The sequence below is a fragment of the Antechinus flavipes genome, chromosome 1 (genome assembly GCF_016432865.1).
Source record: "Antechinus flavipes isolate AdamAnt ecotype Samford, QLD, Australia chromosome 1, AdamAnt_v2, whole genome shotgun sequence".
NCBI classification, from domain to species: Eukaryota; Metazoa; Chordata; class Mammalia; order Dasyuromorphia; family Dasyuridae; genus Antechinus; species Antechinus flavipes.
In genome coordinates this window covers 354379168-354406698 of record NC_067398.1, presented here as the reverse complement: position 1 = coordinate 354406698, position 27531 = coordinate 354379168, and the positions used below count along the sequence as shown (strand labels likewise).

Here is a 27531-nt window from a genome sequence, read left to right as displayed (position 1 = left end):
AATTATTAAGTCCAAACTCTTCACTACATTTGAAGAAACTGAGAATAGGGAAGTTAAGTGATGCAAAATTTCACACAAATAGTAAATTTGAAAGCCAAGTTTTGAACCTAGGTCATAGGATCACAACACTATGATACCTCCCCAAGCCACTTACTTCCTCTGAAACTCAGATTGTATGATGTTGGAATCCTTACAAAGTGTTTAATCATTAGAATTGATAGAGACAATAATTATCTAATTTAACATGATTCAGTATGATTGATCTGATCCTACCAGGGAGATGTTATGAGCCAGGACTTGAAACAGGGTGATAACTCAATGGAATTAATTGAAGCAATGCTTGTGTGTTTAAGTTAATACCTTTGAGAGTTCACACATTAGCTCACACACATTGGTTCACAAGTTTGGAAGATTCACAAGTGTTCACAGTATGAAAGATACACAAAGTTAGCTTTGTAACTTTGTGAATTCACACCTTCCATACTCCCACTCTCAGAGGAGGAATCAGCCTTTGAGAGAACATAAAAAGGAGTTGAGTCAGTGAATTCAGTCAGTTCAGAAGAAGCCACGAGTTGGAATTGAGCTAGAGCCAGAAGTCACTTCGGAAGATTGCCAGGAGTCGGAGTTGAGCTAGAAGCAGAAGCTGCTAGAGGCAAAAGATTAGCAACGGAGCTCTCAGAACCAAAGAAAGCTAACTGGACTATTTTGGAAGAAACAATAGAGAACTACTTTAACACCTGGCTGCATTTAGAGTGATTATTACTCTGAACCAAACTAAGGCTGCCTCCCTAAAACCTCCCCAAGAAACTGGCTCCCAGAGAGAACCATTATATTATACAAAAGAAGAGAACACCACAGTATGACCCCCAAAATGTGAATTTATTTTAAAGAAACTATCATATCTACCATCTGTGGTATCCCTCCCAATGACTCTGAGATAGGTAGAGCAAGTATAGTCATGTGCTTTCTAGAGTCAAAATAGAGTCTGGTTTCATTCTCTGGAGGATCTCGGGACTAACCTGAGTCCTTGGTCTTAGTGGAGGAGTGAAGAAGGCAGTTGGCCCATGATGATGGTCAAAGATGGAGTTTGTTTATTCCAAATTCTCTCTCTCCCTTATATATCCTAATACCCTAATATAACCCAAGCAACACTGCGCATGTGCTAACTATATGCTGCCTTTGTAGAACCAAATAAACAATGTGCTATTGTATGTAGTTTGCCACCTGCTATCACTCTTTGCCACCATCAATCACAACACAGGTTGACTTCTCAGGAAGGCAGAGAGCCCTTAAGGAGATGGGGATGGAATATTTAGCACTCTTAAAAAAAATGAATATGAGGAATCCAGATAAATATTGCAAGACTTATCCAAAGTGATATATAATGAAATAAATATAACCTACAAAAAACTACATAAAGTAACTACAGCAATATACATGAAAATAATAATAGAACAAAGTCACATCTCCAATAACCAATTTTGATCCTAAGGAAGAGATAATGAAACATATCATCCTCTCTCCCTTTATTAAGGTGAGGGAAAGTGAGTAACACTTGTGTTGCCAGTTAATTAACTGTTTTTCTTGGTTTTAGGAAAAATATATGGTAGGATAGAGATGGAAAATATCATATGATATATCAGAAAATGACTATAGTAAATAAAAGGCTTTAATCATTAAAACATACACATTGTATATTGGTAGAGGAAACCTCTATTTTCTTCTTCACAAAGAATTGAAATTTTCACTTCAATATTTGTCAAAATGTGAAATTTCCAAAATTAAATTTATTTTTAGGGAGAAAAAAGATCAAGAAATATTGAGAGACAGAGGAAAAAAAGCTGGAGAAGAAGAGGAAAAGTGGCTTATAAACTCTTTTAAGGTCACACAAGAAGGAAGTAGCAAAGCCACAATTTTTATTGCCAAGCTCTGGGCTTTTCCCTTCTATCATTCTACTCAGACTATGTTCATCTGAAAAACCACTTAGAAAAAGTTCAGTGTTTTTCAGTTTAAAGATTTAAGTTAAATTGAAACTTACTATTTGGTTTAGCCTTTTTACACTTTTCAGATAGAAAAATTTGAATTCATCAAGACTTTAAAATGTCCCAATTTTGACCTTATATAGATTTGGCTGTAGATTACTTAAAATAGCAAAGTTGAATGGAATATTGATGATTGAAATCAAGCAGTTGATTTGTTAAAAGAGGCACTTGAATGGCATTATTACAAAAAAAAAAGAACGAAAAAAATGAAGAAAGAAACAGATCTCTTCAGGCTTTGGATGTACTTAGATTTCATCAAGTACAGATGATCCCTGGAAAACATTGCTAAATAAAAAATAAACAAATTATGAGTAGCAAGAGAAGCTTGTCTGGGAAAATAATAACTGTTATTTGATTTTAAATAGCTGTTTTAAAATCTGAATTGTCATGCTTCTGTACAAATGATTCCAGAAGGACATAAAAAGAATGACTGAAAATGATAAGGGTATGATCTTTTTTGTTTTGTTAAAAGGACAAACTTACAGAATGATTAGGCTTTAATATGTGAAAGGACTTTTAACCAGTGCAGAAAGAAAATTAAAGTATATTAAATAATAAGATAAGATACTGTGAATTAAAACATTTTGAATCCCCAAATTTTAGAATCAGGAGAATACTTTGAAGCTTGATAAAGATAATAAAATGAGGAGCATGTTAGATAGAAGCTAAGATATAAATGATAACTCATAAATCATATAATCATAAACCATTAATGTAACTTTGAAGTCTAGAGATAGAAATTTGAAAATATTTATATGGAAGGTATAGCTGAAATCATGGTAGTGAATGAGCTTGCCATAGGAGAATGTGGAGAGAAAGAAGAGAGAGCCAATCAGGAATGGAGAATAAGAAGTTCATTCCATATGCCAGTCAATGGCCTTATAAATACATTACACATTATGTGGACAATTGATAGCAACTTGATGGACATATCTAATTCTGGGAGAACTTGGGAAGGGATGAGGCAACAAAATGAATCATATAGCCTGAAAATATGGTTTTATCTACAGATTTGTATTTGCTATTTCAGATAGAAACTCATATTTACTTAAGCAAGGTTGATATTATGATTTTTGAGTCAACAATTGACAATTTTACCGAAAGATTCTAGTCCTTTCATATTGCCTGAGTAAACATTAATTGAATCATACTATCACTAGTAAATAAGAAATTCATATGAAAATTTGAACATTTGAAAGACTCATTCTGTATTTATTCATGAAAAGACATAACTGATTGTTAATTCATTGGGGAAAAAAATCAGTGAACTTTGTTTCTTCACGTTGCCAAGAAAAACATGTATCTATTGCTGGCATTTTTGACTCCTCCACAAGAATAAAAGAGGGAGAAAAGTTGAATTAAATCAAGCCATTAATTACATAATAAAATATAATCATTTTTGAAGTTAATTTATATCTATGGATTCAATATTTAATTAAACTAATTGATTCGGTCAGATGTTTTGATTTAACATAAACACAGGCTAAGTTTTTCACGTGTAGGCAGGCATTGGAAACATCTATTTTAGCTATTTTTAAATGATGTATTAATAGCAGGCAATTAAGTCTGAAAAATATATTAGTGAAACATGGTATAGTGGAAAAATATTGGAATTAGATTAGAATACTTGGGTTCAGGTTATAATTTTACTCTTTACTATCTTTTTTATCTAAAAAAAAAATCACTTAAGTGACTTAATCTCTCCAAGTTCATGCTACCATGTCTATTTTCACAGAATCAGAATTTAGAGTGGGAAGGAACATGATCAGTCATCTACTTTTCATGGCTTAAAAACATTCTCCAAAGGGATTTCTTGACATAAGTGAATACTTGACAAAGAGTCTTTCCACTTCTGCTTTAAAAGCTCTAATGTGGGGGGACCCATCACCTCTTAGATAGTCCTTCACATAGTTCTGATTCTTTGTAAGTTTTTTTTTTCCTATAAATCACCATTTGTCTTTTTACAACTTTATACACATTGTTCCTGGTTCTAAAGCCAAAGGGGTTCTAAACACTCTTATTTATGAGAGATCTTCAAAAACTTGAAGAATGGGAGGAAACAGGAAGAAACAGAGTTTGATAAATATCTTCAAATATTTAAGTTCATTTTGTTTTATCTAGACTTGTAATGTCATCATTGAGGAGAATTCTCACTTTGGAAACATTGGGCAAGTTGCATAAGATCTTCAAGTGTCAACTAATACTCTCCTTATTGGCTAAGGCAGAGATCACAGAGGTCTCAGACAGGGGAAAGAGTTTTTTTGACATTTGGATACAATGAACAGCTGGAGTAAAGACCTGTATGTAGCTCCTGGTGAGATGATTCACATAGATGTATTAATTCTTTTCAGCTCCTGATGCTGAAGAAGCTGGAAGCACTATGTCTACGCTAGAGCGATCACTTGCTGCCCGGAGAGCCACTCGGGCCAAATTGATGATTCCAATGGATTCCCAGCCAAACAATCCCAGTAAGTAAAGGACTAGTCATTGGCCCCATGCCTTTCTTATACCAAATGATGGTGCTTTCCATCACTAGATTTTTCTTCTATCTCTATCCTCCCCTTTCTCCCTTCAAAGAAATTATAAGGAACCTTGATAGCTGTCTTCATAAAGCAGCAGAGTTTTGAATAGAAACTGGGAGCCAAGAGGCAGTTAGACATGTAGAACTTTGGGAGCTGGAGTTATAATGACCTAGGTTAAAGTGCTGCCTCTGGCAAATACTGCTTAATGTGTCCTGAAGCTAATCTGCTCCCTCTCAGTGGCTCTTAGGCACTTTTCTCAGACTATAAATTACAGAACAATTGTGATCTGCTTGGTATAATGAAATTATGATTAAAGGAAAAAAGAAAACAGAAGTAAATTTAAAAAATTAAATACAATTCATATTAAAAGTTGAACATTTAAAAGACTTGGATATATGAAATTGTTTATTAGTAAGAAAATTATTATATTATAATAAGAAAATAATCATTTTTCTCACCAACCTGAGATAACCAAACTCAGTTTTCTGAGTTTAAGAACTTTTGTGCTCCAGGAAGGAAGAAGAGAAAATTTTCTCAAAGGCTACCAAGAGCATCTTTGGCTAGTCAATTATATGATAGTGGAACTAATTATTGAGACTGAGACTAAGAGCATTTCAGTGATAGGAAAGAACTAAAGAAGATGGCTAATGGATTTTAAATGCTAAAAGAACAGTATTTGAGTATACTTTGTATACTTTGAAGGAATGAAATTTCCATCCATGTAACCTTTGGGATCTACTTCCCTTCTCATCCCCCATAGAAGTATATTATTTATTTTAATATATACTATTGTATATTTATATTGTATGTATATATTTATTATAATTTTATATTTTATCATATTATTATATAATATGCATATTAAAATTCTCTTTAACTGCCCAGAAAGGTGTTAAGCTGTTATCACATAAACATATACCATATACTAGGGGAAAAGAATAGAGAAGAAAACACTGAGATCTTTTCCCTTATGAAGACATGAAATTTGGAGACATCAGTAAATTAGCAGAAGTAATCAAGTATTTATTAAATGCTTACAATAAGTTAGACTACTTATTGGAGATAAAGAAAAGCTGGAAATAGCCTCTGCCTCCAAGGGGCTCACAGTATCATGGGGCCCAGTGGAAGGAGACTGGTGCTCACTGGTAGAAAAATTGTGCCATTCCAAGAGTGCTAATGATCCCACAGTCACCCTACTCACAATGGTCACCTACTTACATTTCTAGTCTCTCCTCATCCTAATCCATGTTACATACCATTGCCAGATTAATCTTCTTAAAGGACAACTTTGTGTCAATCGTCTTATTTCTCCTTAATAATCTTTCTTGACTCCTCACCACATAACTAAATATGACATAGTTTGGAATTAGTTTACTAATTTCAGAATCATTTTTCTTAATGCCCCCAGTACCAAATAGTCTATACTCCAACCAAACTGAACTATTTATAATCCCTCAAGTTTGTCTTGTCCTTTGCTGCATCTGTGCTTTTGTTCACCCTATCTTATCTTTCTAGAACACTTACTTGCTCTTTCCCTTTTAAAATCCTATGCATTCTTCTTTCAAATAGAGCTTTCTCCATGTCATCTTTGATCATCTTGGGAAGAAGTAATTTTTCCCTTTTCTGGACTCTGTAGCATTTCAATTTTATCACATTTAAGACCTTTCATCATTAATGCCTGTATCACAGTTTCTTTCATGTAGGTTTTCAGTTTTTCAGAGATTAAAAACTCTTTCATGGAGGAATTTACATATTACTTATCACCTTATTCCTTAGACCACAGTGCCTTGAACATAATGACATAATAAATAAATAAATCATATTACCTTTCATTGTACTATCATACAATTATTAAATAGGTATTCATTGTGTAAAGAGCAGTTTCAAATATATAATAGTAGAGGAAATTTCCTCATTGTGAGTTCCATACCCTAGCAAAATCACAGGAACAGATATAATCAATCTCTGTATTTATTTTGTTATATATTTTCAACTTTTTCATAGCAGTCCCAATTATTGATCTCATTTGAGCCTCATAACCACATATATTTGAGGACATTAAAACTAGAAATAATCTTGCAGATCATCCATCCCAATACCCTCAATTATAAAGTAGAAAAATGGGTACAGAGAAATTAAGGTAATTTACCCCAATCACTTAGTAAGTTTATGAGAGAGCTAAGATTAGAACAAGTTGAATGAAGTGTTCATTTCTTTCTATTGACTCCCTTCAATCATAGTCTGCTCTACTTCTCCTCTTACCTGACTCTGTAGGTCAGAGTGGGGCTTACAAATGACAAAGGATTCATTTTTAAATGGTGATGCCCAATTCTTTTGTTCAATAGGCATTAATGTTAGAGAGAAATAAAAGAATTCATTTCTTTGCTAATGACCTTGTCACATTCCATTCTTTCCATCATCTTCAATTCTGTTGTTTTCTTGTTTTTTAAACATTTATGAATGTAAATCATTTTTAAAGTAATCATCATAGTTTATTTTTTAAAAGAAGGTGCATGCTATATAAACAATAAAACAAGCCCTGCAATTTGACTAAAATAATTAAGGTCTTGAGTTATTGTGTGGGGAAAAAAACTGCACATCTACATTCCAGCACAATTATGATTTCATTCTTTGAAATAGATAGATTTCTACTTCTGATTGTTTAGATGCATCCAGATATGTCAAAAAGCCTTAACTGAACTGAAACTTTCCCATATTTCTGATTTCTAATCATATCTATAAAGACAATGTTTGCTGCAATACTTTTTGATAATTATTTTAGTAAGAGCATATTGTCTTCCATTTCACCCTTTGCATTTCTTATTGAGATCTGTAAAATGATAATTGACAGATATGTATCTGCTAACTGAAGTTGTCTTTAGTTCTTAGAAATGTATTTAATATTGTCATAGAGTAGAATATATTTGTCTGTGCTAACATTCTGTGCTAAGCATCTTAGTGAAAAATAGAATTTGCAGTAACATATGATTAAGACCAGCATATGTATAAATAGAATAAATTATGGTATGACAATTGCTGTCATTTTTTTAATTAAAAAAATGTCTGTACAAGGCATAAATTTTCCTATTGTTATTCTTCCAGACTATTAAATTTCTGAGATATGCTGCATAGAGAGAATGTTCATTTACTTTGGTTTATATATGCCACATATGCCTACTTAGAATTAGGTTACATTAGCAATCATGAAACAATTTTCTTCCTTATGTAGATTTTTAAAAGGATTTTTAAAATATTCCTTTGTGACTAATTTTTAATTCTATCCTCAGTAATAAAAATAATAAGACAATGATGAGGATGAGGATGAAGAGGATGACTAACATTTATAAAGAATTTTAAGGTTTGCAAAAAATGTTTGCAACATTACAAATGTTATTTCATTTTATTCTCACAACAGCTGTGGTAGGTAGATGATGTTATTCTCATTTTACAGATGAAAAACTGAAACAGACAGGTTATTACTTATCTCTGCCACACAGCTACAAAATAGCTGAGGTCTTATTTGAACTCAAGTCCTCCTGACCACCCAACACCCTAGCTGCATCTAGGAAAAAAAATGGTTTTCTGCCAGTTATAGTTCAGAGAAAATTATTTCTCATAACTATAAACTAATGGCACTTGAAAGACAAAATATTGTAATTGATAATTGGCTGTCCCTTGGAGATGGGATGTCCTGAGTTTGAGTCTATCTTTGTTACACAGGAGTAGGCTGGTAAATATTTTAATCACTAGCTTGGGAGGCGAAGGTGAATTTATGTGACCTTTTAAGTTTAATCTGCATTATTAATATTTTCTCCTCCATTTTCTTTAGTCTAGAAAATCAACAAAATAACCAATAAAATCCTGACTTATAATGCATTATTTACTAATTTTGGAGATATAAAATCTAACATTGAAAATTTAATAATAGGATCTTATGAGTCGGCTTGAGCTGATTTTAACACACCTGTTTATTGTGACTAAAGATTACAAAATTCATGGATCTGGATCTGAAAGCAATCATATAGGTTACCAAGTAACTATATGACCATGGGCAAGTTACTTAATCCCAGTGCTCGTAGGATATATCTAAAATAACAAGTTACAGATGAATGCCAATTCTGATGAGTGAAGAGAATTTCCCATACCAAAGAGTTCTCCACATTAATGAAATCATAGGTTCAGACAACAACAATAATAATAATTGAACTGCCTACTTCCCAATGTACTTCATAAAATTGAATTTCTATTAAAGTGTTTCATTTATTTATTTAAAAAATAATTTTATAATGTACTTTTAAAATAAAATAAGCATTTCCATAGCATAATAGAATAGAAAAAGATAATTACACATGAAACTGCAAATTTATTGTGTATAACTTGCAGTTCCTTTTAAATATAATAGTTATCTAACTTTCCTTTTATATTTCTATTTTTCCCTTCTCTCTACTCCTTCCATAGAGATGGCTACCATTAGACACAAAACAGTAAATGTGCATGCATGTGCGTGCACGCACACACACACACACACACACAGACACACACAAAAGCATTCTGCATTTTACTTTTATTTAGCATTTCTTTCTCTAGATATAGATAATGTCTTCCTTCATAGGTCCTTTGTAATTAATTTGGGTTTCTATAATCATCAGAATGACTTAGTGTGAGGTATGTTTATTAGTATTAATGATCATAGTATTATTATACTTATTAGTATTATTAATGATACTTTTAATTCTTTGTTACACTATAAAGCATATTTTCTCTTTTTGTCTGAATCATTTTACATTGTAAGAAGCCAGTATTTCTTAAGTGGATAAGATGCTGAATTTGGATTCAAATGCTGCTCAAACACAAAGATTTTTATAATTATGGACAGGCCATTTATCCTGCCCAAGTCTCAGTTTCCTCCTATGTAAAAGGAGTTTGGATTAGATAATCTCTCAGGTGATCTCAGCTAGGGTTTGATACTACTCCTTTCCTTTGTATTCTAGAAAGGCAAGTTATATCAAAAGTGTCTGAGTTGCAAACATGCCAGTTTGCAATTATCCTTTGCAATCATTGCATCATTTAATATTACCTTCTCTTTCTTATACAACCTCTCAATTTTCTATTCACTTTTGTGGAAACTACTTAAATACTTCGGGGTCAACAGAACCATTGGTGGCCAAAGTATGACCAATTTTAGACTACACTTTTTCACCATTTCCTTTCCCTTTCTTTCTTATATCTCTTCCTACTGATAATTCAGTTAATTTCAGTTTATGCTATTTTACACTTGTGCACACCCCTATGCATATGCATACATTTACATAGGACATAGGTTTAGAGTTAAAAGAGAATTGGGCCTTAGAATACAAGTCAGTTATGACAATAGAATCAATAAAGTTTAATTTAAAAAAAATTGATAAAATATATTAAAATTTTAAAAGATTATTCTACCCTTTTATGCCATCTAGTTTTCAATGCAGACCTGGGAATATTAAAAAAATCATATTTTAAAATATGAAATTAATGTTTATAAATTAATATTAGTTTGCAATTCCTGGAAAACTTTAGATCATTGCAGAAATGATAAAGAGAATGTAAAGATTAGGAAATCATATTAAACAATTTTCTTACTTCAACATTTTCCTTTTTTTTTCCTCTTTTCCTTTTATACCTCCCAAAGGAGAAAAAAGACATATGCTTCTAAAGTATCATGCTTAACTATTTAGGGAACAAGTACAGAGAATTTACTTCTTGGAATCTGGCCTAAATAATCTCTACTTCATATTCCCCATCAGTTATATTTAGTTATAACATTTTAAAAAGTTGTTTTTACTGGTTTGCTGATATCAAAAACTGTTGGTGCTAAAGGAACCACATAATTTGATGGGAGAATTTCTATTTTTAAAATCTTAGTACATTAATGTCAGATACAAATTCAATTGTTAGCAAGCTGTGTCAGAATGGAATTCTTCTCCTCTTTGGTCACTGACCCAAGGTTTATTGGAAATGATTGACACTATCTTTCTATAGCTGGTCCACAAAGGCATAACATCATTATGAATATGGTTATAGTATGATTTCTATACTTTGTTTTTTCCCTCATCCAAGCTTAAATTGAAATGGAAAAATCAAAAGAGACTTCAATACATTGTGCTTTATGAATTTTAACACAGAATTATTGTATTTTCAATAACCATATTTCAAATAGCAGGAGTATGACTTTTTTCCAAAAGTGGGCTGTAAATCTAAATATTAAACAAGTGAAAATGAAGACCTGGAAAACTAAATATTCTCATCTAAGGCAGGTTGCTGGACATCGAGCTTATCAGTGTAAAATCATCAGACAGATTTATTTCTGAAGCTCTGGCACTTAATACCCCCTTGCATCTTGAGCAAGAATCAAAAATGAAGAAAGGTCTGTGAGAGCAAAATTTTTTGCCCATGTATGTCCCCAAAAATATTTCATAGAGGTTCACATGCAAAGTTGGTATTCCACAAATATTTGCTGAATGAGTTCTCTGTTGACTAGGATATTGAAACAGAAATCAAATTTTGGACCTCTGCAGTCCCTATCAAAACTAAAGGCTCATAATTCTGGCTAAGTCATTTGATCTCTTCATTCAAAAGTATTCATATTTTGGAAGGGAGAACATTAGGAAACAATTGTATGGCTAAGAGATCAGTTTGGTGTTTTTGAAGTACAAAAAGAAGAGCTATATAAGTTAATTAGGTAACTTCAGAGAGTGTGAATTGAATATCCTAGACTAAGAAGTAGTTGCTATGCTAACCAAACCTTGAGTGCTAGACCTTTGGTCCACAATATTTACTATCTGCTTATCTTTGCTCACTATGTGGGTTATTAATTCTGATTATATAAAGGCATTATTTTCCTTTATCATCTTCACCATCACTTCCTCTCCTTTCACAGAGAAGAAAAAAGAAACTATAGTGTCAGTAGCTATTAATAATCCCCTCCTTTGAAATTCTGAAGACTAAGGAATACTATAAGAAGGGAATATTTTAATAAAGATCCCAAATCACTTGAACTGACTTATTTTCTTGGTTGTATGGAATTTAAGCTTCTTAGTTTTAACAGTATGATTAGGCACTAATCTGTTGAAATCTAGTTTCCCCAACAGAGTTACAGAAAAGCAATTACAAATCAAGCAAGTTATTTCACCTCTCTAGCTTATCTTTGAGAGGATATCATGGATCTATTATCTTTTTTCTTAGAAAACTAGTTGTTCTGAGGAAATCATATTGTTGGAGACTTCAAAAGCTGTGAATCAACATGAATGATTCTGCCTTGTCCTAGTTTGTTCTGTGAAGTGACCAAAATAAATGAATCAATTGTAGCATTAGGATTTCTTTTAAAAAGAGAGAATACTTTATCATTTATGTACACTAATGTTTATTGCATAAAATTCATAATTTCATTATTGAAATATTTTTAACTTAGAAAATAATACTTTCCAATTAAAAAAAATATATTGAATATTACCCAAGTATAACTCCAAAGAATAAATTCAGTCCCTGCATTAGAGGGGTAGAAGACTTAGTAGACTTACTGTCAGATTCAGTTGCTGTACTGCTTAGTTGAAGCAGCAGGAGGGTCACAGTGTGTAGAGCACTGAACATGGAATCAGGAAGTACATAATTAAAATTTAGTTTGTGTAACTCTGAACAAGTCATTTAACCTATTTATACCTCAGTTTCCTCATCTATAAAAATGTAGATAATAATAGCATCTATTTCTAAAAGTCATTGTGAAGATTGAAAATAGTTTACCAATCTCAAAATACTATTTGATTTATATTTTGAAGAAATTTTGTTCTTTTATATTTATTCAGTCTTATATGGCTTTGTATAAAATAGAAGGAAAGGACATATTTGGAAGTGGAAGTGATATAAAAACAAAAAAATTAAAAGTTTTAGAGGGACATAATCACAGGTAATAATGATGATGATATGTAATAGCTAGCTTTTATATAGCACTTTAAAGTTTGTGAATGCATGTGTGTGTATATGGATGTGTATATATACATATATATGTATGTGTATATACATGTATATACACATACACAATTATTCCTTCCACATTACAACTTTTTTCATTGCAGTTTACATATATCATGTGTTGGTATAAGAAATTAAATGGGAATTTTGCAGAAACCACAGAAAATACACAAAGGCCAGTAGATGATACAGAAAAAATTTAGAAAATCAAAAATGCATAAAATACATATATAGTATTACATAATATCAACATCACATAAAAGAAAAATATATACTTCTTTTCTGATATGAAGGGAGGGTCAAAAAAATTTTTCATGAGATTTTCCAAATTGCAGAGGGACCAGGCCCTTAACCCATCTATCTCCTCCCACCATCTACCACTGCTATAGGAAGGGATAATTGTACTTTTTTTTTCTGTCAAAATTGTCTATGTCCTTTTTGTTCCTTATGAAAATATTTGGGATTTAAAATAAATTTAATTTACATTCTTTGTTTTGCAGCTGTTGTTAGTGCCATTCCAGTGCCGACACTAGAAAGTGCCCAGTATCCAGGAATCTTGCCATCTCCAACATGTGGATATCCCCATCCCCAGTTTACTCTCCGGCCTGTGCCATTTCCAACTCTTGCTGTTGATCGAGGCTTTGGAACAGGAAGAAGTCAGTGTAATGTATTTTCATTTCTTTCTATGTGAGCTCTTTGCTAACTCTGGCAGTGTCAGAGGGGAGTTGGACTGGCTTTCTTAGTCCTTTGCCTCTTAGAAACATAAGAATTTATACCACCAACTCATTCTGTCCTCCAGATCCTGCTTAAATATTTATGGAATACTCCAGTGGGAGTCTTTTAAAAAATTGTCAGGGCAGAGGAAGGAAGGAAATTCTGAAAACCAACAGCTAAAAACAAGTCCTATTGGGAATGTTTGAAGTTAAGACCTTCTGTCATCTTCATAAAGTGGTAAAGAAGGATTATTACTCTATTTTTTTTGTTTATCACAGCTTAGTTATCTGTAACATTGTCTCATTGAATTGATTAATCAGTACTTGACTAAATGCTTCTTGCCTTCTGCTGCCAGACCCATCATTAGATTAACTTAGTTAAATCAATGATGTGCTACCTTTCCATCTGTAAGAATTAATTCCTGGCATGGAGAATTCACTAGCCCATCCTTTTTAGGAGAAAATGATAGATAGATAGATAGATAGATAGATAGATAGATAGATAGATAGATAGATAGATAGATGATAGATAGATAAATAGATAGATGATGGATGATAGATAGATAGATAAGCAAACATTTATTAAGTGCCTACTATGTGCCAGGGACTGTACTAAGCATGGGAGTTATAAGAAAAAACAAATGATTATCCCTATCCTTAAAAAACTTTCATTCTAATAACAGATAGAGTCATGTCTGACTCTTAGTGACCACATTTGAGGTTTTCTTGGTAAAGATACTGAAGTGGCTTTTACAGCTCATTTTACAAACGAGGATACTGAGGCAACCAGGTTTAAGTGACTTGCTTAAGGTTACACAGCTATTAAATGTCAAGCTGGATTTGAACTCAGTTCTTCCTGACTCTGGGCCCTGTTCCTGTCTACTGCATTACGTAACTGCCCAGATGAATATATAGATTGGAAAAAAAATTCACAACTCGAAAGTTAATTTTATGTATATGGGCTTTCCCCCCATCTTCCATGGCATTTCCCCCATTAAAATATATCATTTCCATATTGATTTTTGACTTACATTTCTTAGTGAAGAGCAGATGACTCAGCAGATGACTCTTGTATGATAAGCTGATTTGAATTAGATAAGATGATAACATCAATAAAATATGTTTGTGAGGTAGGTTGTATTTTTTTTCCCAACCCATCAGAGACAGCTTTAAGAAACCATAAATTGTCTTACTACATAGGAAGGTTAGAATTAAAAGGCATCAAAAAAAAAAATCTGTCAGGGAGCAATTGAATTTATTCTCCCTTTTTTCAGTGTGTACTTTTCCCAGAGAATAGAATTATTTGTAAGAACCAGATGGAACATATTCTCCAAAAATAAGTTGGAAGTGCTATTGAAAGATGACAGTAAGCTTCCAGACTCTTAACATACTACTATGACAATTTTTAGAAAATTAATCAGCACAGTCAGAACAGGAGTTGGGGCAGGAGGGAATTGATTTAGAGTTGGAATCCTGGAATTTAAAACATGACTCTGCAAACTCTAAGTTATATGATATTTCCCTCACTGAATTTCCATTTGCCTTTCTGAAAAAAGAGAATAATTTTCTTTCTCCTATTTTGAAACTAGAAATTCTCATTTCATTTGGGGTTGATTACATTAAGAACAAAAAACAAAGAAACTTTAAAAAGAAGATGGTTACTGTTCAATCATTTCAGACTCTTTGTGATCCCCATTTGTGGTTTTCTTGGCAAAAATACTGGAGTTTTTGCCTGCCCCTTCTCCAATTCATTTTTCATATGCAAAACTGAGGCAAATAAGGTTGTGGCTTGCCCTGCATCGAATAGCTAGTGTATGAAGCCAAATCTGAACTCATAAAGATGAGCCTTTCTTATTCCAAGCTCAGTGTTCTAGCCACTGCATCATCCAGTTTCTATTTCTTCCTCCTAAGCCCATAAACTTATGATCTCTTCTATTAAGATCATATAGATGCATATGGATGCCTTGGCCTTTTGAAAGTAAGCATATGTTGACTTTGTAGGTAAACACATTAGTAGTCCTTCCTGGATCCATTAATTCAAGATTCATTCTTAATATGTGTCACAAACACAGTATGATCTTGGCACTATGCTATGCACACAGCAGGTCCTTTGTAAATACTTGTAACAATTGGTATTGATTAAGTGTGACTAATATTTTCCATTTATATTCTTCTTTCTGTATTCTTATGAATATTTCCTATGTTCTTCTTTTTTAGGCATTTAGAAAAATTGTGAGCATAAGACTATATATTTAGAACTAAAAAAGGGCATTAGACATAATTGAGCCTGGGATTTTACAGATGAACAAACTGAGACCCAGAATAGTCACATGCCTTAGGTCGAACACATAATAAAGTATTGCAGAGACTCAACTTCATGTGCTCTGACTACAAATCAAGAGCTCTTCCCATTGCCTCAAGCTATCTGCTTCCTACCTACTCCTTTCCTTTGCTCTTTAAGGAATATAATACATGCTACTGGTAATATCTTCTCAGAAAAAGTTAGCTCATTCATGAAAAATTATTTGAAAATCAAAACAAATAAAAATAAAATACATTTGTATAGGATTTTACTTGTTGTTGCATTCATATTCTAAAACATGTAGTTATCTTCCTCTGATAGTTCCATCAATGAAAAAGGTAGAAATAGAGATAGAAAGACAGAGTTGTACATAGTACATGTACATGTGCAGTAAAATGTTTAATTTCAGAATCTTCCAAAACTTGAGATATCCTTTTAAATTTATTCTGCGTAACCAACAACTTCTCCCTCCCTTTGAAAAGTCTATAAAATCAACAATTAAACAAATTCTCAGTGTAATTGAAATCTGATGTATTTAATAATTGACTCTTCCAGGACTTTACATATTGGCTCCACATACCTCTTTAAGCATATAAACACACATATCTAAATACATACTATTTCAACCACTAATCCGACTTTAATAAATTGATGTTAAATAAATTCATATTTTGTGTATCTGAGCAAAAATTATGATATTGGTAGGGTCATCCAAACAATGATATAATGGTCATTTCAAGCCTTTCTGAAACCTTCAGAATAATTTGTCATGCACTTATTCATTCAAAAATTTATTGAGCACTTATTTTATGTGCAATGTAATAGGACATGCAGAGCATTTCAGTTTGCTTAGATAATGAGTTAAAAATGAATGCCCTGTTTACTGGGAAGTTAAATATATTCCCAATCATATGAACTACCTAAATTAACTTTCGTCCACAGGCAGACTTCTGAGAACAGAGTATTGGTTTCCAGATGCCTTGAAGTATGTTAAAACTCACTGTTTTCACTCAAGCAGAAAGCACTTATGGCTCTTGGTAGAGATGTCTTATCATTGAACTCAATAAACAGAATGAGGAATATTCACCAAAGTAAAAGTTTACCCATCTGACTTAAGTTCCCTAGTTTCCAAAGTTATCTGAAGGACTTTGACATAGACAGATAGATAGATAGATAGATAGATAGATAGATAGATAGATAGATAGATAGATAAACATTTATTTAGTGATTTCTATGTGCCATGTAATATGCTAAGCTCTGGTGATAGAATTATAAGCATCTAGAACAGTCTTTGTGTTCAAAGAATTTACAGTTCTAATGAACAAGCAACATGTATAGAGGCAGTAAAAAGGGGAAAGGTGATGATGAGGGATACTACCAATGAATAAAGAAGGACCTAAGAATGAAAATTCCCCAGAAATGTAATGCAGCAAACTCTGAAAAGAATCAAGAGCAAACTTGATATGTTGTCTTTGAAAAGAATCAAGAGCAAAAACAGAATTAATAAAAACCAGAAAGGAGAAGGTTGGGGACAGTAGTGGGGGAATGCTTGTGCTTATACATTTTTTAAAATAAGGAATTTTATATTTCCACAAATCCATAACTCAAGAAAGATCTGAATATCTACAATGTACAAGTTATATGGTAGATTTTTTAGGGGATATCAAAAAGTACTGCCTTTAGCCATCCAAATCCTCACATTTGCCTCATTCTCCCAGTTTCATTAGTTCCCTCAGCCTCTGGGGTTAAATGAGAGATTCAAATCTATGGAATCAAAATTAGTTATATCCCCTACTTATTTTCTGTACTCTAACCCATTTCTATAAATGACATTTATTTTATTTTTTCATTATTTAAAAAAGAGAGTCATAGAACATTTGAAAAGTTGCTAGTCTACTGATATGAACTTAAGATCTTTTATCAAGAGTTAAAAGAGATTTTGCCATTCATCTAGTTCAGCCATCTTATTTTGCTGATGACAGATGAAAGCTCAGGAAACAACTATAATTTGATCAAGATAATATAGGTTTGGATAACTTAGAGACACTTAGATTATACAGTTAATAGAGTTTTAGATTTAGAGGCAGGGAGACTTAAGTTCAAATCCAACCTCAGATACAGACTAGCCCTATGACCACAGACAAATCAATTAATCTCATTTCTCCTGGCTTTCTTCAACTACAAAACAGAGGTAATAATGACATCTATTTCTCTGGGGTGTTGTGAGAATCAAATGAGATCATATTTTTGAAGTGCTTAATAGAATGCTTGGTACATAGAAGACACTTGATACTATAGTTATTTCTTTCCTCTTCTTCTTTCCTTCTTTTTTCTTTCTTTTTTCCTTCTTTCTTTCTTTTTCTTTTTCTTTCTTCTCTCTTTCCTTCTTCCTTCCTTCCTTCCTTCATTCCTTCCTCTTTTGCTTCCTTTCTTCCGTCCTAGAGAAAACACTTCTTCATAAAAAGATTTTATGCAATTATCACTCAGTGTTTGCATTTCTATATCTTATTTTGATTGTTTATAATTTCATACTTTTCTCTTTTGTTTGATTAGGCTTCTCGACCATCTTCTCTGCCCTTTTGTTGTTTTTTTTTTTTCAGAACCTCCCAGTGAGTTGGCTGGAAATTAACTTACAAAGTGGGATAATTATTTTGAAATTATCCTTGTCATTCAAAATTGAGACATTTCCTTCCCCCACTGCTTTGGGCAGAATTTCTACTTAGAGCAATCATGATAAACTTGAGCAAGAGTTCATTAGAAGTATTCCACTTACTTTGAATAGGCTTGCATTTCCTATGTAGTTATTTTAAGTTTAAAAAATTAGTTATTTTTTTTCTCCTCATAGATTAAAAACAATCAAAATGCCTTTTTCCTGCTTTTGAAACTTTTAGTCTTAGGTAACTCTGTGATCTCTGAGGATAAGCCAGGGTTCCTCTACCACAAACTTTTCCACCCTTCCTTTGGACTGTTAAAAAAGACTATGCAGAACCTTCTCAAGTATAGTAATCTGACTGAAAATTGTAAGGTTTGCTATCAAAGAAAAAAGAATCATAATTCTATATCCAGGGAACTTGTTCAGATAGATTTATGCTGCAAATAACTTTTAGATAGCCGTGTCTTTATTTTGATATAGAAGATAATGATAGTGATTATTATTTGTATCATTTTATTAGAGATGCCTTTCAGCACTAGGTAACTGATTTGTTTGACAGTTGACATGGCATGTTTAAATCAAAGAAAAATTGGCATATTGGCTGTGAGATAATCATGTAGTAGAAGCCAGGTTTGGCACATTGGATTTACTGATACCACTAGTCACATAAATGTCTCTCCCTCCCCATCACTTTTGATTATAGGGCCTAGTCAGTATAGCCGATATAGAGTACCAGTGAAATATATCTTACTGGCCTTCCTGAAATAAAGATCTTAGCACTGAGGTATTTGTAACTTTTTGGAATGAATATCTATTCATATTACATGGGATAAGGGTAGGAAGATCAGTGAAAAAAGAGAAAATGGAGAAATAAATTCTTATTTGGTATAAAAAGAATTCTGCTAAATCTCATGCTGTCATTCTAAGGCTGGTATTACTTAACCTTTTTGTATGTGTCATGGACCCTTTCTCTGAGCAATGTTTTTTAAATGCATAAAATAAATACTATAAATGTATATGATCATAAAGGATGTCAGTTATAATCAAAAATAGTTATCATTTTTTTCTTCTAAAAACAATTCCAAGACCAATGTTAAGTACCCCTGCTACAAAAGGAGGAAAATTGGCTCTATTAGAATATGAACTCTTTGAGGGGAGGGGCCATGTTTTTGCCTTTCTTTGTATCCCCAGCACTTGCCACAGTTCCTGACACATAATAAGAGCTTGATAAATGATTGTTGATTGATTGATGGATTAATGGAGGGGGGGGAGAAATTCCAGAGCTTTGATTAGCTTTTGTTCATTCTTAGGAAAAGCTTCTTAAGATATGATCAGGAAAAAGAGAACAAAAATATTTCAAAAAGAGCTGAAGGAAGGAGACAGAGACTCTGGGACATGGGGAGGGGAGGATAGAGTGTGGCTCAGCCAGACATAAAAGATAAAGAGGAGGAATGTTTTGCTAATTATTACCTTTTTCTTTTAACCAACCTTGTTAATTCAGTACAGATCTTGATTATTTCTCCAGTATTGAAGGAAAGTAATTGTTGTCAGCACCCTGAGATCAAGCCCTGGTTGCCCTTAGTTACAGCTCTAATGTCTCCCTTGAATAATGTTCTTTTTTCTATTTTTCTTACAGCGGTTAGTGAAGGACCCACTCCCCAGCAACAACCCATGTTGCCCCAGACACAGCCTGAGCATCCCAGCAATGAGGAAGCTCCAAGTAGGACTATCCCCACAGCCTGTGTTCGACCCACTCATCCACTCCGCAGCTTTGCCAATCCCTTGCTACCTCCACCAATGAGTGCAATAGAACCAAAAGTCCCTTACACACCACTTTTGTCTCAAACAGGTAAGTGCTGTATTTGGAAATACTGAAACATGCAGAGCATCACAAACTTTCCTACTTAAAGGTCCTGTTATCAATAGATCTGCTATTTATGTAGATAAATACCAGAGAAAAGAAAGTATGCAATGTGTTCTTTCCATCTATATCAACATTCCCTATATCTGAAGCCAGTATTTGTGGAGTTGATTTTAATTATCTATTTGGTAGTTGCAGCTGATTTCTTTCCCTTGTGAAATTGCCCACTGAAATTTTGTTTTTTAGTTAGTATTTTAAACCATCTGTCTATTGGCAGGTGTTCTTAAGATACACCCAGCAGAGACTCCCCAACCCCATAGCATCTAGACAAATATTGGTCTGGAGGGTTGGTAGAAAGAAAGGAATTATAAAGAAAGGATATCAAGCAAGAGTGAGGAGCCTGGAAACTAGGTATAAGATTATAGAGGAGCTAAAGATACATAGTTTCTTAAATCTTTGAAAACTGTCTTCCCAAGTCCCATTGATGTTTTATATTTTGTCATCTCACAGATATTACTATCCAATAGATATGTTACTATTAGGAAGCTTTTCTTTGTTTTCTTTTCCTTTTTTTATCAAAGTTGTCTAAAAGATGCATGGGAAATTAAACTGAGCTAGTCCTCAAGAAATATACTGAATGAAACATGAGTCCATACAATTAACTACAACGTATTTAACATGTCTGAGTGGCAGTATTGGTTTCTCCAATCTTCTACCACAAAATTATGCTATAGCAATTTCCCCTTATTGACACATGTTCCTAAGTCATTGTTGGTCACTCCTACACTTGGAGAAGATATGTAGTATAAATGGTACTGTATTTAACAAATGTTTCTGAAGTAACTGGAGATTCTAGTTGCTAACAGAAAAATGCTGTACTAACTTCATGAAAAAGTAGTGAAAAACTTAGGAAGATATTATATGATGTAACTTTAGTGCCTGAGATTCACACTGTTCCTGTTGCAAAGTAGAAAATCCTAGACCCCTAGCATGCACCTTAACACACACTATGACTGGAAAACCTGCTATAACAATTAAAGAATCTCTTATCAATTATTTTCCTCACTAACTCCATTGTTGATTTTCCTCTCAAGATTATTAGATGTTTCTTTTACTCAGTCCTTACTCCCAATTCCATTTAAATATTAGGAAGTCTTTAATTGATTTTTTCTGGAGTATAGATACTTTTTTTCTATTTCCCTGAGGAAATAAACTAATGTGAGAAGGCTAAAGTTTATGATGAAATTGGGGAATACCTGAAAGGTTTGCCAGGAAATCTTCATGCCTTCTTCCCTGTCTGAAATATCGGTAGACCACTGGTGGAAATTATTATCTCCAAATCATTTGGGTCAATATAAACCAATAAGGAAAGTTAAAAAATTACATTTTTTTTCTATTCAATCTGAAACTATAAACCTTTAATGTCCAGATTCTATTAAAACATGCCTTAATTTTCCAAATTCATATTTTCTTTATTTGATATTACTTCAATACATAACAATTTTCTAGGGAAAATATGCTTATATTCTTCAGCTTAGCTGCAGAGAGATTAACCAGGGGCAATATAAGAAATAGAAAAAAGATATTTGTTTTATGTCAGGAAAAATTTCCAGACATTTAGAGTGATCCAAATATGAAATGTACAATTTAAGAAAAACTGGACTCAGAAATGTATTGTAGAGGGAAGACATGAGTTGGATAAGATAATCTCTGAGGTGCTTTCCAGAATAAATTCTATGATACTTGATTTGGTTAATATTTTGTGCAGAATGGTATTCTAAAAAGTTTTCATTAGGAATTTGATTTTGGTTATTGAACATAATTTTTTTTACAATACATGTAGTCCAACTGCAAGTGTTAACATTGTCACTAGAAAGGTACATGGTTTTGAGAAGGAGCACCTGTTATTCATCACTAAATAATACAATTGGTGACAGGAAATGGAATGGTGAGAATGGTAGCAGCATTTTTTAGGTTTGGGGGTCCTTTCCTTCAATTTTAATATCAAATTTCCTATTGAAAAGTCTTTCACTATGCTTACTAAAAATATTTTCACTTTAGACTTCACATTAAAGAAATATGTAATTAGTAGTACATTTATGATTACCAAATTTTGCTAACTTTGTGGAAACAGTCAAAACTGTTGTTCCCAAGAGTATATTTTACTTAAAGAACTGATATCCCAATCTAAAAATGTAAACAATGCTTGTGGATACTATTCGATCTTTTCCTAATAGACTCTCAAGGGGTTTTCTTTTCTTTTTCACCCCAATTTTCTCCTTTCATTTCAGTCTTGTGTGTTTGATATGTTCTTTGTCACATTTTTGCTTTACTTACCTCACAGGGTTGTTAGAAGGATCAAAAGAGATAATGTATGTAAAGTGCTTTTTAAACCTTAAATTGCTGTACACATGTCAGCCATCATCATTATCATTATCATTAAAATTGCTTTTCTAATTTTTTTTAGTACCTTCTCATTTTAGCTTGAGTTTTCTATTGTATTTTATATGTCTTTTAACTTCTCTCTTCATTTGTTTTCCACTCTATCTAATTCTATCCTTGGTTCTCTTAGGATTGTTAAATATCTCTTGTTCTCTGTCTTTACCCCAAATCCATTGTTTCAATGTGATTCCTATTCATTCTATAATGTCTCATTTCATGATTTCCAAATAGCATCTTTCTGTGTGTGTCTCTGACACATGGTAAATAGTATGCTTTTAAGGGAGGGCTGCTGTTTATTCTCATGGGAAAAGAAAATTAGCAGACTGACAAATGTATTAGCAGTGACATTAACCACAGACTTGCTAGCCTTAAAGATGAAATACTTAAAGCTTTCAGCAAATTTCAGTTCTAAGAAAATCATGACTTTAGTCAAATTGATTGATGAAGTAAAGTCATTATCTAATAGACATTTAAAATACTGTAAATAATTTAGTATAACAATAGAGAAATGCATAATTATTAATATATTTATCATTACTTACCATAAGCCATTATTTTAGAAAATAGCATGAAGCAGTTAATTTATAAAGTGTATGCCAAAAAAATTTTATTGGGATTTTTTCTCTTCATTTTGAAAGCATAAAAATTTGGATCAGTGGTTAAGACATTTAGTTATCTAGCTGCTTGACCATGAACAAGCACCTTAAATTTCAGTTTCCTTTTTGTCTCAATCTCTGATTTCATAAATATGGCAAAAACTTCTCTTTGACGCAAATCTGAGACTTAACTGTAACCTATAACTTATATTCTTAGAAAAATGTTTGATGCACTGAGAAATTAAGTGATTGTCCAGAATTATACATCTAGCATGTACCTAGAATAAGAATTCAGGAACTGGACTAAAATGAAAGCAGTATTGTACAATAGAAAAGAGCATTATCTCTGAGTCAAAGGATCCGGTTCAAATCTTAAATCTGATGCTTACTATCCACGTGTCTAAGGCAAGTTGTTATTTTACCTCTTTGAGCCTAGTTTCTCCACCTAGATAATAAAAAGCTTGAATTAGATGACTTTTGAGGATCCTTCTCACTCTGTGATCTCTGTGACTTCAAGGTTGACACTCTAAATAGTTTATTAAGAATTTAAAATACATAATCTTTAATATTGCTTCTGTCTCTGAAATTCTCAGGCCTCCCCAAACTCCAGACGTGAAACTTTCTGAAACACTTTATTTTTCCTGTCATAAAAGATACATGATGTTCTGTATTGTGTGTTTGTAGCACATGAGGCAATGCTTGTTGAGGGAGTGGAGGAGGATTTATTGTCATCAATGGAAAGCATTGTACAGCTACGTTCTGATCAGCAGTAATTAGGAAATCATCTTGCTGTCATTGTGCCTGGGATTCAGCCTACCTGAAAATCACTCTCATTCTCTCCCCCTCTCCGGCCGGTCTTACTGAGCTGGAGTATTTAGCTTAACTGACTGTTAGATGTTTTATGGTGTTTCTAACAATTTCATCAGCACCCTGTGATAGAGTGCTTCTGTTCCTTAATGCTTAATCTGAAGACGAGAAGAACTGGGCAATCTTTCCTTTATGTGTTCCATTGTGACTGCAGTCACTTCACTTTGCAAATCACAGACACAGACATATAAGTGATTTGGCTTAGTCCCCTTTCAGGTTAAATAGAAAATGTTTGATGGAATGTTGGGCTTATTGCATTATAGATCTGACATAAATTCCACAAAGGGCCAAGAAAAGGGATTTTTTTTTCCCCTTCCCCAGCGAAAATTCCTTTTAGCTGTTGAAATGATCAGCTGCACTTTAAATGAACCTGGATTAGGAGGCCATTTGTCTTCTGAAGCAGTAAGTCTAAGGGGAAAGAAAATGTGACCCTTTTAATAGTGGCTTTTATATTATAGCCCAGGTTTATAACTTGAGCACCTTCAAGCCCTTGCATGTTTGTAAGGATGCTTAAGTGCTATATTTCCCTCCATTTATATATTCCTTTTCTCAGTATGTATTTCTTTGAAAAAATAAAAACCCAGGCTATTCTCATCTTTTCAATCTCCCAAGGATCAATATGTCGTGGACATGACAGGCCCCAGACTCACTTCATTGTACTGCGAAATTGAGTTTGATTTTTCCCCCTACAAATTGTGGCTTGTGGTCCAATTTGTCTGAAGAGTGAGCATGTGAGGAGGGTGGCAGTCACTGACAGTGGACAGCAAAAGCTCCTGATTTATGTTTTATGGCTAGTTGGGAAGTCATGTATTCCTGCTGTAACCTGATCTTTTTGGCAGGCCTCATTTCGGTAAATATGCTTTCATAAAAAACTGCCCATAAATTACTACATTACATTAGTCCAAGTGCCTTTGCACAGCCACTTGTAGGCAACCATTAGCAATTTTCATCAGGGAGTAATACAAAACTACCCAAATCTGTCACGGGTAAGTGTCTCAAGCAGGGTGAGGAAAAGAAAGTGGTGTTCATTGCTTGGGCCAAGTGAATAACAACAGTTGCACACGTTTGATTGTATTAGATCCAACTTCACTAGTCAAACACTACAATCCATTGATATTCATGTTTAAATTCATGTGTTAATTAAAGATCTTTTTAGAACTTTCCTTTTTTCCCTAATAGCAATAATTTGTTTTTAAGATTGGATCTCCTTATCTTGTTCTGGTGATTCTGAAGAACTCACTCCTAATTCGGCAACATTGTGGCTCCCCAGTCTCACCCAGAACCTCATCCCCCAAGACCCCTTATACTCCCATCCATATTACTGCAGAATTTAGTGCACACTGCAACTCAAAACTCCTCTTAGGTAGTTGGGATTGCAGATATACATCAACACACACAGCTTAAATTTTTTTTTTAAATTAAAATTAAATTTCTAGTTTAAAATTTAAGATTTAAAGCTAGAAGAGATCTTGGGGATATTTAGTTCAAACCTTTCACTTTACAGAAGAGCAGTCTGAGGTTCAGTGAGAGACATTTCCAAATTCACAAAGGTAATCCATTGCTAGATCTGAAAATTGAATACCAGTCCTCTCTCTTGTATCAAATACCTTTTTTTTTTTTCCATTGTCATACTAAGCTGACTCCCATCTTAAATTCTTTTAGTAAAATGCAGTAAGTTGCCAAATCAATGTCCTTGAGGAAAAGGTAAAAAATAGTTCAGCAAATGTATGTTGCCAGGTGTATCTTATCATTAGTGCCAATTTTGCAGAGCCCCAAGATAAGGAAAATATTTGCCAAAAGTCCTCAGATGATTATTGCCAATGGTATATGCACTATGAATATACTTATTTTCACTGGACTGTTTTAAATTTATATGCTCTATAAGGAGTCTTTGGAAAGGATATTTATTTTCCTGTATGCTCCAAAAAGAGTTTTTTCCACAGGATGGAAGATCAAACCCATTCCCTTAATAGTTTGAGGAAATGATTGGAGCTTTTGGCATTTTGGAAGACATTCAGTAACAGATAGAATACCTGGCCATTGAACTCTGATCTGATTCCAGCTCTGACCCCAAAGCCTTTATTCTTGTAATGTATCACCTTTACAATCAAGAGAAGAGAATAATACATAACTAGTGAGTCTTTGAATACTGGGCCATTTGTCATGGTTAAAAAATAAAATTTATAAGAAAACATAATGTTCAAACATTGTAGTGATTGGTGAGTTAAATGGAAGGGGAATAAAAGAGAGTGAGTTAGAGAGAGACTATCTCTGAAACTCGGGATAAAAGTAAAGTAAACCTAGAAAATAAATGTGTGTAATTAAGTCAGAATTTTATTGGTTTTGCCAAAGGCTGTGGTTGTAATTAGAAATGTGTGACTGATTGAAAGTAAAAAAAGAAAAAGAAAAGAGAAAAAAAAACTTAAAATACAGTCTTTGTTATTCCATTAATAAAATCAAGGTGAATTAGCAAGTTAATATAATGCAAACTATATAGTTTAAGTGATGTATTTATAGTCTAGGTAAATATAGCTATAGAAAATGATCATGTCTTATATAGGACATTGTATACAATACACTGAATAAATGTTTGGTAAAATAAGAAAGGAATTAACAAATTAAAATAAGGAAGAAAATATATTTACAGAGTCTCATTACTTAGTAGAGTGAAAGAAAGTAAGTATAAGAGAAAAGGAGGGAAAGAGGGAAACAGAAAGAGAGAGAGAGAAAGACGAAGACAAAGACAGACAGAGACACACAGAAAAAGAAACATTTTATTCCATCTTGTCAGAAACAGAATGATTTAAGAACGAGTTTTTACCTAAATGTCAAGAAAAATGGGTACTAGTTCCAATCTTTCATTTACCAGATGTGTGACATTAGATAAAACATTTAACCTCGCAGGTCTTTCATAAAGTATACAAGACTAAAAGTTTTTTAAAACTAATGTTTATGGCAGTTAAGATTAAGAGTGGAAGAAGACCAAATTGGGGAGGATTTGAAAAGTGATAGGCATTAGAGAGGGGACAGAGGAAAGAAAGCAACCTTTCTTAAGTCACTTAAAAAATATGAAAAAAAAAATGGTCCTGAGGTCCATCTTGTAAAGAAATAATTTTAAGTTTTGTGGAGTCAAATAGCTTTTTTGAAGCCTTGTATCTTTGAAAACTACACATAGGAGTTTAGCTTCTTTACTTAATCATCAAGCAAAAACACTTCAATAAAAAAGAAAAACAAAAAGTAATCTCATATTAAATTACAATGAGCTTAGGTTCCGATGTGTTATATGATATAAATATATGATAGTCATGAGATATAAATATTTACTAAAATAAGTGTTTTCTAACATGAATATATGAATATATACATATGTAATAAGATCCATCTATATCCCATTATTCACTTTCTTTTCTGTATTTTAATAAATTATATTAATGTTCTTTTAAAAATATCTATTACTACCTACTAATTCACCAGTCACTTCCATTCTCAAATAGAAGCCCTCTCTTATAACAAATATATGTAATGAAGC

The 27531-nt window shown here is 32.9% G+C and overlaps 1 protein-coding gene across 1 annotated transcript in view; it reads left to right on the top strand.

Moving 5' to 3' along the window:
- DCC (DCC netrin 1 receptor) overlaps window positions 1-27531 on the top strand; it is a 233288-nt gene that overhangs the window by 175446 nt on the left and 30311 nt on the right. The window contains exons 12-14 of the mRNA XM_051973301.1: window positions 4394-4510; window positions 13069-13230; window positions 19873-20085. Coding sequence (XP_051829261.1) covers window positions 4394-4510; window positions 13069-13230; window positions 19873-20085 — 492 coding nt within the window. The remainder of the gene's footprint in view (window positions 1-4393; window positions 4511-13068; window positions 13231-19872; window positions 20086-27531) is intronic.